This window comes from Mus caroli, chromosome 9 (genome assembly GCF_900094665.2).
Source record: "Mus caroli chromosome 9, CAROLI_EIJ_v1.1, whole genome shotgun sequence".
Taxonomy (NCBI): Eukaryota; Metazoa; Chordata; class Mammalia; order Rodentia; family Muridae; genus Mus; species Mus caroli.
The window spans coordinates 112103098-112115597 of NC_034578.1; the positions used below are offsets into that span (position 1 = coordinate 112103098).

General features: G+C 42.4%; 1 protein-coding gene across 3 annotated transcripts in view; it reads right to left on the reverse strand.

Annotated features, from left to right (window-relative positions):
* Rbms3 (RNA binding motif single stranded interacting protein 3) overlaps window positions 1-12500 on the reverse strand; it is a 672329-nt gene that overhangs the window by 89239 nt on the left and 570590 nt on the right. For 2 of the 3 annotated variants that reach the window (XM_029481347.1, XM_029481346.1), the window contains exons 9-10: window positions 10694-10790; window positions 8025-8075 (exon numbers count right to left, since the gene is read on the reverse strand). In XM_029481347.1, coding sequence (XP_029337207.1) covers window positions 8025-8075; window positions 10694-10790 — 148 coding nt within the window. The remainder of the gene's footprint in view (window positions 1-8024; window positions 8076-10693; window positions 10791-12500) is intronic. The other variant, XM_021171492.2, reaches the window with a different exon arrangement.

Consider the following 12500-nt stretch of genomic DNA (forward strand, 5'->3'; position numbering starts at 1 on the left):
CACTTCCTAGAAGATGTCACCTCAATGATTCTGGTCTCTTCTTAATCACCACTAATTTCTTAGCTCCAGCTAACCAGCATCAATAGTCCCAGTAATACAAAGGTTTCACTTTAGTAGTTCTGGTATCTTGTTAATCACAGCTGATTCTTCAGCCCCAGCTAACCAGAACCACAGAATCTTCATAATCAAAGTAACAATGGCCCTGAAAAGAGTCTTTAACTTTCCTTCTGAAATTTCACAAGCCAGGCCTCCATCTTCTGCACTGTTCTCAACATTATCTTCCAAGCTCCTACACAATATCCCACAGAGCCCTTAACACTGATCTACTAGCCCAAAGTTCCAAAGTCCTTCCTTCCACAGTCCTCCCAAAAACATGGTCAGGTTGTCACAGGAATACCCCACTCCTGGTACCAACTTCTGTCTTAGGGTTTTACTGCTGTGAACAGACACTATGACCAAGGCAAGTCTTATAAAAAAACCATTTAATTGGGGCTGGCTTACAGGTTCAGAGGTTCAGTCCATTATCATCAAGGTGGGAGCATGGCAGTATCCAGGCAGGCATGGTACAGGCAGAGCTGAGAGTTCTACATCTTTATACAAAGGCTGCTAGTGGAAGACTGACTTCCAGGCAACTGGGGTGAGAGTCTTAAGCCCACACTCACAGTGACACACCTACTCCAACATGGTCACACCTCCAGATGGTTCCACTCCCTGGTCCAAGAATATACAAACCATCACAATGGTGTTCCACTGAGTTATTTTAAACTCTCAAAACCACACATTTCCTATACAAATATAATTTTCTTCCAGAATTTAGGGAGCAAGTAATTGCTTCAAACTATAACTATGAAGGCTTTGCAATTGTAATATTGAAATTTGACTAAAACAAAGATATGTAAAATGGTATAGCACCTATTAATCCTAATAATTAAACCTGATATCAGAACAATGAATAGAATACTAATGGATGGAAGTAGAAATATGTTTTAAAGAAGCTTATATTTCTGATTGAAGGCAGTTCATGACGGATCTTTCGATGCAAGAAATAAATTAAAAATTACATAATTATAAGATATGTAATTAAAGCTAAGTTGGCAAAAGGGAAAGGAATAAAACCATTTTCTGAAAAGATTTTCCATTAAGTCCAACATATACAGCTGATTAAAGACAAAAACACTGAATAATAGTTTTCCCGTGATGCTAATGAACGAGAGGGCACTGTCTAATGAAGCTGAAAATGGATTGTTAAATCTATAGATTAAACTTAAGGTGTAGGGGCTCTTGGGAGCCTTCTGATGTCATCTGCCAGGGCAAGGGAGACAGAGGGCTAAACAGACATGGATATCTAGTTTGGACTTTCAGCCTGGAAATTGGTTCTTAATGAGAATGGGTCTCATATGCTTATGGATTTGATTGCATGCTCTCCAGTGGTAAAACTGTTTGGGAAGGATTGGGCCTGTGGCATTGTTGGAGGAGGTGTGTCACTGGGGTAGGCTTTGGATTTTCAAAAACCCAGGCCATTCCTAGTTAGCTTTGGATCTACCATGGGGATGTGTCTTAAGATGGGAGCTCTCAGCTGCTGCTCAAGGACTTGTGTCCCTGCCTGTCTGCCATGCTCCCCACCTCTAACCCTCTGAGACTGCAAGCTCCCAATAAATACTCTCTTTTATAAACTGTCTTGGTCATAGTGTCTCATCACACCAAGAAAACAAGAGTGGCTAAAGTCATTGAGCCAAAGTGAATCACCCTCACTTTTGTCATACAAAAATCAAGTATTTTGTTATGAATATAAAGCTAAGACAATTATATGAGTGAAAAAAAGTCGAACAAGTAATACAATGCATGTTAAACACATATGCATTTTCATAGGATTAAAAATGGACTGGGTTGAAGAGTACTTGTTACCAAGGTGTAATGGATTGGGGAACTATCATGTGCTGTTTGAGTTCCCTAAGAAGCTGGCTCTGGAGGTGGCCATTGCTTGCTCCCCAGTGCCACTTCAGACCTAAGCATGTTTGCGCTGAGTCCCTGCCAAAGCCCCTTATCTGTGGGTGTCAGCTAGCACCTGACTCTGCAACATAGAAGAAGGAAATGCAAAGCAGCCACAGAGTGAAAACACCATGTCTGTGAGAACAGAGGGGAGGTAGCCATTTCCAACAGAGGTTACTATGTTCATCTTATGATGTAGAAGTGCTTGCAGAGTGTGAGAGAAGCCAGTGCACAGGCAGTGAGAGAAAGCTTAGTTGGGAACTCTCACTGGCCACCTCAGCTTCCCCAGTCAGTTTCTGTTGGGTATTGCAGCCACCCAGTTTTGATGATGTCTTCTTTTGTCTCATGTCATTTGCTCTTTGATTTAGAAGCCCAGCCTGGGGGAACACTGTGCTTAGCCTTAGACTTCAATTGTCTGCCTTAAAGGGGCATCCCCAGGCAGCTTCCCCAGCTGGAATTTGTGAGTGCTAGATTTTGTCATCTATCTATCTATCTATCTATCTATCTATCTATCTATCTATCTATCATCTATCTATCTATTATCTATCTATTTATCATCTGTCTGTTGATCTATCTCTTTCTATTTATTCTTTTACTTTGGCTTTCTCCATACTTAAAAAAAAAAAAAAAGCCCAACCAAAACTATGGCTACTATAGATCATTCTTTGACTGAACAAAACATAATGGTTTCTTCTAAAGAAGAGAATCTGTGCATGAAGGAACCCTAGTTACAAATCCACTCCCACTCTACATAAGGTTGGAGGGGTAGAAGGGTGACCTCATATGGCTGTTTCCAGGTCACCTAAGGTTGAAGAAGTACTGTAGAAAGAATATCAGAGTTCTGTCCAACAACAGCAGAGCAGTAAGAGACCTACTGTGGAAAGAGCCTTCTTCAGAGCTCCTTCACTCTGGGGGAGAAGGAAAAGGCACCAGAGAGAAGATGGCGCTCCATAGGCCACCCCTAGCCATATGCATCCTGTCCTGCTAGAAGCAGTAACATGGGGCCGGCCTAGGAGTTAGTTGTTCTTATTAGACTGGGAACTATATTATGTGAATACGTGTAATTTTATGTCCAGGTTACTTGTGCAGATTATTCAAAAACATATTACTCTGACACTTGAGTAATGAAACCATGAAGGCTTTGCTGTTTTGTTCTGTTCCGGTGGTGTCATAAAAGAGAAGCTGTACAAAAGAGTGCGTGTGGAATGCAAATGCAATGCTCTTTCCGAATCTATGTCCCCTCAGAAAACGCCCCTAGAAACTGAGCAGCCACAACCTGCATTCAGGCAAGGAAGCCTTGCATTCAGTGTCCTGGCTCAAACAGCCCTGCTGCCAAAGGGAAATCGACATTTGTCCTTTAGCCCTAGACACAGAGTTTGCTCGCCATTCAAATCCCCATGTAGCCCTCATGGTGACAGAACTGTCAAAGCTGCAACATACTTCTTACACGGTTGTAATTAGATAACCAAACTTAATTAAGTTAGAAAGAAGAGGTGACCTTTCTCCTTGAAACGAATAACACAAATTGTATGACGATTAGGAGACTTGGGAATCAAAGGAGCTACACGGAGCTGAAGGCAACGAGACTCTGCTTGGAGTTAACACACGTGCACACATTGGAATACAGATCTGTCCACTGTGTGCCCATGTGCCATTCCCATTGTGCACGTTGCTTTGGAGAGTGGGTGAGCTGAGCAACCCACCAGCCCAGAAGGGCAATGCTGAGAGCTCAGGGAACAATGGGAGCTCTTGGCTTAGATGCAGAGACAACTGAGTGTATTGACAAAGTAGCTCACATGTGCAACAAAGTAGTCAGCTGTGTAACAATCCTCTCACCTTGGAGTTTCTTATGTTTTATAGCAACCGGCCCAAACAGACACGATCATCTTCTCTAAGTGGGACTGGCAATCCTCCACAATCTCCAGGTCCAGCCACAGTGAACTGTGAACTGTTTCCTTGTACAAACACCATAACACTGGCTACGACCCACAATAGGAGATTTTCACCCCATCTCCCCAGAATCTTTTGTTCTAAGTTAATAAAAAGAGTGCTTAGAAAATTAAGATTGAAGATAAGCAAACTGGAACAGCAAACTTTGGCAAGGCAGTGTAATTATTCACTTGGATTGTCAGTTTGATTGGTTTTAAAAATGCCTAGGACTTGATGAAGCTCACCCCGAGTGTATTTGTGAGGGTGTTACCTGAGAGGGATAACTGAGGGGGATAACCCCCCCCCCCATGAGTATGGCTTGTGTCATCCTATGACATGGGATCTCAGACCGAACACAAAAGAACAAAGAAGAAAGCCAGCAAGGCACCCACACTTTGCTTGTCATCTTTCTGATTGGATCGACTGTGGGCAAGCTATGTTCACTCCACTGCCAACAATTCCTCTTGATGCAATGTCTCCCTATCAGGATCAACTATGTCCTCTCTAATCAATGAGCAAGTGGAAAGCCTTCCCCCTCAAGTTGCCAGAGGGTTGCCTTCTCTCCCCAGTGGCTTCTTTGTCAGGCGTGTGGTGGTATAACACACTTGTTTCCTCCCTCCTACCAGTGCACACACACACCCCTTTCACCACAGTCAGTTCTCAGTGACCAACCATCACTGTTCTGCCTTAACCATTCATGCATTTGGGCAAACCAGCCCCGGGCCTGGGTTCTTCTTTAATTCTTCATGCCTTCACAGAAGCATGGTTCTGCTTTCAATTAATATCATTTTTGAGAACACAAGGTCCCCTGAGTCAAGCCTAGGGACTTTAGTAGGGGTGAGGCATCTGGTACCCACTTAGGAGTCAGCACAAAAGCACAATGAAAGGAGCCACCATTGCAAAGAGGCTCAGATGCAAGTTTGTATAAAGATGGGGACAGAAAAAATGATGGAGGTATGTCCTGCTTTTCTTTCTGTTGCTATGACGAACATCATGAACAAAAGGCAATTTAAGTGAGGACAAGGTTGTTTCATTATCTTTCCCTCATGGGTCATGGTCTACTGTTGAAGGAAGTCAGAGTAGAAACATGAAGAAACTGGTTTCTGCCTCATTCTCTTGCTTGCTCCACCTCTTGTTCTGCTAGTTTCCTTCTACAGCTCAGGGCATTCTACCAAGGGAATGTTACCGCCCATAGTGGACATCCTACATCTCTTATCAATCAAGACAATTTCTCTCATATACCCACACACCAATCTAATATGGACAATTACTCTATTGGGACTCATTTTCAGCTGATTCCAGTCTGTGTCAAATTGACATGCAAAGCTAACCAGGACAATGAGAGAAACTGAAAATAAATTGGAATTCGATATTTGAGACGTGGGTATTGACTTTGTGAACATGCTTGTAAATCAAGCTCTCCCTAGTAAGAACAGTATACTAATAGCTATTATCTTTAAGAATTAGATGTTAAATGGTTTAATTAGGAAATTAAGTAAGTTTAATATAATTAATTTTACTTATTTATAGCTAAAGGTATTTATACCACACTTACTGGCAAGGACTTTAAATAACTCCTAAATGTGTTAGAGAAGGGTGAGTCTTGTCCTCAGGCTTGCTTCTGTACAAACAGCCATTTTCCACAAATGATGTTACTTAAAATAAAATTAGACATCTGTTTATTCCAACTCAATATAATAAGCATTTGTTGAAATTTTGAGTTTGACAAAACATACTTCCAAGCATTGGTATTATGCTTCATTTAATGAACGAAATCCATAATTATTTAGATATTACTATGATCATGTAAGGACAAGGGAGGTTTAATCTGCTGTACAACACCCCACAAGCTAGAAAGATTTTCAAGCACAACCATCCCAGCCAAGAATTAACACAACTGTCATCGACTTGCTCTGACTTGCCAACTCCAGTTAGTCTTTTTTTTTTGGCCTTACATAGCTAAACTATATTTATATTTTAGTATCATGGAGAGAGACCAGTTTAACTTTGACCCTGGTAAAGGCCTCAGGCCAGCTGGTTATGTTCTTTATACAGTAGAGACAACCAGAAAGCATGTTAGAGGAAGACAGATGGCACAAGCTCTGTGTTGCCATGACACTGTTTAGCTCATTTTCAGAAAACAAAGTGGTGGGTGGCCGAGGCAGTCCTTTGTCCAGGAAACCACTGGAGCCATAGACCTCACATGTTAGCCTTAGAAACTAAGCCTAGCCATGATGCATAGCTCACTGGTGGGAAGTGATGTGGTCTCCTCGACCAGAAGCCACAGCTTGCAAAATCCAAAGACACATTAACGCACACACACACACACACATGCACACGCACACGCACACACACACATGCACACACACCTACTGTTTGATGAAGAAAGACATGCTATAAATGCACATTAAGACAGAGCTGAATATCTGCTGGGACAGAGGAGGAGGAATCAGAATGCTGTGGCTGTGGTTCCCAGTTTCCGCTGAAATAAAGATCTATTCAATTTCTCTCTTCCTCTTTCTCTCTCTCTCCCCCCTCTCTTTCTCTCCCTACCCCTCTCTTTCTCTTCCCCTCTTTCTCTTACCTCCCTCTTTTAACAGTTTAAAAAGAACGGGGATTCATTCATGCTTGACATCTGGAAAAACATTCGGAGTTTTCCAGATGTGCATTCCTTCTGGCCACAAGGCGATGGTGCTTGCCTCAGAGAGAGACTATGAGCATTATTACTCCAGAGATGAGAACCTTTTTTTAGAAGTCTATTGGTTCCTGCTGGACAGTCTCCTCTCTGGACCTGGCCAAGCATTCTGTGCTCTCCCCATGCTGCCTCTGTCTGTACTCGGCTATATATTGCTTTGGCACTACATTCTGAGTTTTATCTCATGACTTGAGACTACAGTGCACCTAGATTTTTGCTCTGAATTGGACATATTGGTATAATTTATAGAACAAAGGCAAGATGAACTTAGAAAGGCCCTAAGATGTATAAATAAGGGAAACTAGAGGGACTAGAGGGACACACACACACACACACACACACACATATGTGCATCCACGTATGTATGTGCATGCACTGTAGTATATAAATAAAAAGAAATAAAGAGATAACTATTGAAATGTTAGAGGAAATATGGAATGTTCTTTTCTTAAAACATGAAAGAGGCAACTTGTCAATTTGAAAACCGTGTTCCCTGATCTTTTGAGTCTAGTAAATTTGCTTGTGTGTGTGTGTGTGTATACACATTTAATCTCCTGCCCTTCGCTATGTCTATTTTGTATAAATGAGCTATCTGAAAGGATTAAAATTCTTTAATGAAGATAATGTTCATGATGGCCATTTTTACATTTTTCTGTCACTTACAGCTTCTGCCCCTGACAAAATACTATTAATTAGTCAAAAGGGAAGCCAGGGTACCTGTCACAAAACACAACTCCCTGTCTAGAGCTCTGACCTTGCTCTCAAACTCTAGTGACATGGTGCTGTTGAAATATTCTCTCTCTTTCTGTCACATCTGTGTGTGTGTGTGTGTGTGTGACTCCCTCCCTGCTCCTTTCCTCTCCTATAGAGCTATAAAAACTGCACAATAAAAGAAAGATCAAAGGGATCCTAAGCTACAGTCTAGGTTCTCCTGTAATATACCCCTCTTTTCACTGGAGCCCAAGGAAAGGAACTACAACTGGGAAATCCAGCAAGTAGGAAGTACTTGGAATGTTTTGGAAGACATTTTTTTTTTAAAGTAAAGAATAGAATGGCAAATGGTCTTTAACATGGAATCTACCCATCATCCTCTTTGCTCAGGAGGTTTTCCAAATGCATTTCACTGAGTTCATAAGTCAGGTTTAATTGTCAAGAGTTATGAGTTTCTTTCTGAAGTGGACGTCCTCTTGCACATAAATCTGTTTCTGCCTCTGTGTCGACTCCTATCTCTAGCTGCCCGTGGCATGTGCTTCTGTGCCTTTTCCAGTGGCCTCTCTGCTTCTGGAGGGAAGTGTCTGTCTGAAAGAGTGCTAGTCTATGAGCAAAGTTCCACCCCAGAGCCGCTCTGCATCCCGAAAGCTTGCCCTTGGAGAAGAGAAATATTGAGCCTCAGGTGACTGAGAACACTTACTGTTGGTTGCATAATGTATGGCAGGTGTGGCGTCCATGACGTGCTCTGGACCTACGCATCAAACAGCAGTCATTAGGACAAGGCAATCACACAGGGAACTCGGTGCTTGTGATAAGTGGTGCTGCACTACGTCTTAGGGAGCAGAGGCAGGAACTCTCAGCGGCCCTGATTAATTTAGCAATTCCCCATCTAGGTGTCTGGCTGCAATACCCACATAAGCCAGGCTCTGTGTGTGTGTGTGTGTGTGTGTGTGTGTGTGTGTGTGTGTACATGCATGTGCACATGAAGATAATGCATTTGTAAGAGTGCATGCAAGTCAGCATCAGGTGTTATTCATAAGGTAAATTTTATCTTTCTTTCTTTCTTTCTTTCTTTCTTTCTTTCTTTCTTTCTTTCTTTCTTTCTTTCTTCCTTCCTTCCTTCCTTCCTTCCTTCCTTCCTTCCTTCCTTCCTTTCTTTCTTTCTTTCTTTCTTTCTTTCTTTCTTTCTTTCTTTCTTTCTTTCTTTCTTTCTTTCTTCCTTCTTTCTTTCTTTTCTTCCTTCCTTCCTTCCTTCCTTTCTTTCTTTCTTTCTTTCTTTCTTTCTTTCTTTCTTTCTTTCTTTCCTTCTTTTTTTGTTGAGACAGGGTCTCCCACTAGCTTGGAACGCACCAAATACGCTAAGCTGATTGGCCAGCGAACCCCAAATCTGCTTGACTCCACCTTGCTAGCTGGAATTACAACTCTGTACCATTTCACCTGTTTTTCTGTGGGGTTGGGAGATTGCAAGTGCTTTGCTGACTGAGTCACTCCCCCGGTTCTGGTGGCTCAACCCTGAAAACTTATTTTGCAGTCAGAGTTGAAGACTTAAAGTCTTAAAGAGGCCCAGAGACCATTTGTAGGTCAGCAATCAGGGACAGCCAGGAAAACACTGAAAGAATCTGAGGTTGACTGCTAGGACTCCCCAACTGTACCTTACCGATCACAGCTTCACCTGCACAAGTGACCCCATCTTAGAACTAGCCAAGCAGCAAAATTAGTGTCAGAAAGCAACAGAACAGAAAGTGTAGAGGAATGTTTTAGGTCGAAGCCAACTTAAACGTGTTTGTGATAATATTCTCTCCCATGACAACCGGTACTGTGCATGAAAATGTGTAGGCTAGTCACCTGCTCTTCTAAAATTCATGTGTCAGCCATAGGAGAAAATTTGTGCAAGTGGTCTTCACACAGAAAGCCAGTGAGGTTTTCTCTTACGATACATTATGTTTGTACTCCAAAATTTACCAATAGGTTTCTGTTACTTTGTTGATTTGTTTTGTTTTGTTTTTAAAGTGGTGCAAAGAATTAGCAACAGGGGAAATTGGCTGTAATCTTTGGAAGAAGATAATCACTTTTCTGTGGATATTCGTTCATGTTGCCTAACTATTCCGTGCTGTGGCTCAGCGGGCGGTTTTGGCTCCAGCAGGAGCCAAGATTAGAAAAAAGACAACACACATCCACACACACACACACACACACACACACACACCTCAAGGAAGAGTGAAGCTGAAACACACCTGCACACAGCCTCATGGGTCCCGAGAGACGGCAATTAAGAAGCCAGCCACTCTGGAAACACCTCGTGCAATTTAAATAAAACTCTACCCTGTTGGCGTGGAGTTCTTGATGCAAGAGTCTGAGTGTCATAAAGCCATGATGTGTGGCTGGGGGATTTGGTGGTTAAGGGAACATGTGCATAGACTTCAATTTTGATGCTCTGACAGATGGGATAGCTTGGAAAATGTATAGAGTGGCTGAGCTGGGGGAATGCCACAGGTTAGTGGTGGTAGGTAACACTGGCTTCCTGTCCACTCTGAAACATCCCCACCCACCCATTTTGCATACTAAAAAAAAAAATCAAAGGTGCACACACATGTGCATTTCAGGCCCCTCCCTCTGTGGCATTTACAGGCACTTTATGATGAGAACTGGAAGAGTGGTTAGCAGGAGCAGGTGAAGAGAACAGAAAGGTGATTGGCGTAGCTGGTAGGTAGCTCACAAGAGCAAGATGAGCGAGTTTTGCGGAAGCGTGGCTACTTCCATCCACCTTTGGACTCAGAACTCCTGGCTAGAACACCTGGTTTAGGACACACAGTGAGTCTCAGATGCCCTAACATTTCAACACGTGGGACCCCAAAGTCTGATCTTTTTAAGAATAAGAAATGAGGTAAAGAGCAGGAAGAAGAAACACATTTTACCCGCTTTCAGTATCTTCCCCACTGGGAGGTCCCCTTTAATACCTAATGGGGTACTTTTACCAAGACAACTGTGAGAAAAAAAAATGAGATGACAAGGTAGGCCACCTTGGAACACAACATAAGGAGGGATCTCTACAAAGATGCTTATTAGAGAAGACCCCTGTGGAATGTGAGCAACCAAACCATCAGACAACAGGCAGGACCATTCCCCAGCACTGAAGGAGCTGTGTAGAAAGGATGGAATGCATTCCATATCTTATTACTTAGTTAACTGATGCAAAGAACCACTGGGAAGCCAGTCCTTCATTAATTCCTAACAGGAACATTAGCATATTAAGGTTTTTTTGTTTTGTTTTTGTTTTTGTTTTTTTTTTTCCTACCATGCCCTTTTGGACTCTCAGTAGCACATTACTGGCAAGAAGCCCTTGCGTGAGGTGCAGGTGAACAGACATACCTGGTATGTGGAGACAGGGGAAGCGGCAATGAAGGGCGTGATAGATGTCTGTGGGATCATGCGGTTGGTTGCGAGACTGTACGGTGAAGAATAAAATCTGTGAACAGAAAACAACAACAAAAGATTCATGAAGCTGCTCCGTGACCGGCCTGCCATCCAGCCCTGCCAAGCACACCAAGAGAGTTCCCCATGAGTACTTTTCCAAGAACTGTTCACAGCACCGTCTGCAAGGGATACATATCTGATTCCTCCCAGAGGGACACATCAGGTGAATACAGAGACGACTTTAAGTCATCTGACAAAATCAACTGTGGGCACCACAGTGTTGGTAACTAACAGGTAGAGAGCAGCATCAAGCCTTACAAATGGTGGTGCTGTGCAAAAGAATTCTCCGAAAGAAAAAGGCACCAGGCTTTGTAAAGGAAGGTGGTAAGAGCTCACAATGAGCGTATCTGTTTCAGGAGATAAGAATTCATTCCTAGAAGGGTCTACACATCAGTGGTTCTCTACTTGCTGCTCTGTGATCCCTCTCAGGATTGAGCAACTCTTTCACAGGGGTTGCATATCAGACAGCCTACATATCAGATATTTGTATCACAACTCACAACAATAGCAAGTGTACAGTTATGAAGTAGCATGAGGAACTGTATTAAAGGGCCACACACAGATTTGGGGAGGTCGGAAATCACTCTTCTAATACTTTGTGGTAGTATCCTTCCAAGAATAATATTTTTCTCCCAAGAAAGAGGATGACCTGAGTCTGGATTGGAGAGAAGAACTTTCTGGATTCGATCAAGGAAGTGGTGTAGGTAACACGATTATGGGACAAGCTCCAAGAGACTGTGGGTAGCACTTAATTTCCTTGACCTTTTGGAAAACCCACTGAACAATTATAAAATAATACTGGGTGAAGTCAGGAGCTCACAAATACGAGGGAAGAACCTTTTCTTCCACAAAGATGAAATACCTAGACGTTAAAGCCAACAGCATATCATCCACATGTGGGAGAGGCCTCAGTGTCTACCAGGTGTCTACTAACCTAACTCTTCAGTGGGGTTTTAAACAGTTTACTCCACATAGCCCCATTGACATGAAAGACCAAAGTAGCCATGGAACAGATAAGACGAGGTCACCATAGAAAGTCTATGCACCCATGTTCCTATCTGCTGGGAAAAATCAGGGATAAAGCAACAACTGTTTTACTTTGCTAAATGCATAGCAAGAGTCAGTCATGATACTCCTTTTATAAGTAGCCACACAAAGTATTTAACTCCCAGAATTCACTGTCACTTTGAAAACACAGGGGTTTATCTAAAAGGAAGCATTTCATGGCCTTCTGCTGGATAGAGAATATATAAGATTCGAGGTTGCCAAGACTCAAGTTGTGAATGGTGAGCAGGTGTAGGAAGAACAATGGATTAGTTGGTTTTCTTTTTTTGTTTTTCCTATCTACACCTTTTTTTTCTTAATCCAAAGAATACGGCCTTAAAAAGCAAGGATTAGCAACCTGCATGTTTTTGTTATACATCTATTTAAGTTAAACCTTTTTAATTTAGGTTTTATCAAGAATTTTAAAAGTATATATTTCTTTATGTTTCATTATGTGTCTATGTGGGTCTGTGCACTTGTGAGTGCAGTGCCTGTGGAGGCCAAAAGAGGGCGATGGTTCTCCCGGAACTGGAGTTACAGATGTAAGTCTTCCAATGTCTGTGCTGGGAACCAAACTCAGATCCTCTGTAAGAGCAATGAGCTTTCTTCACTGCTAAATGATCTTTCCAGTCCCTACCAAGGACTTTTTTAAGGCCGT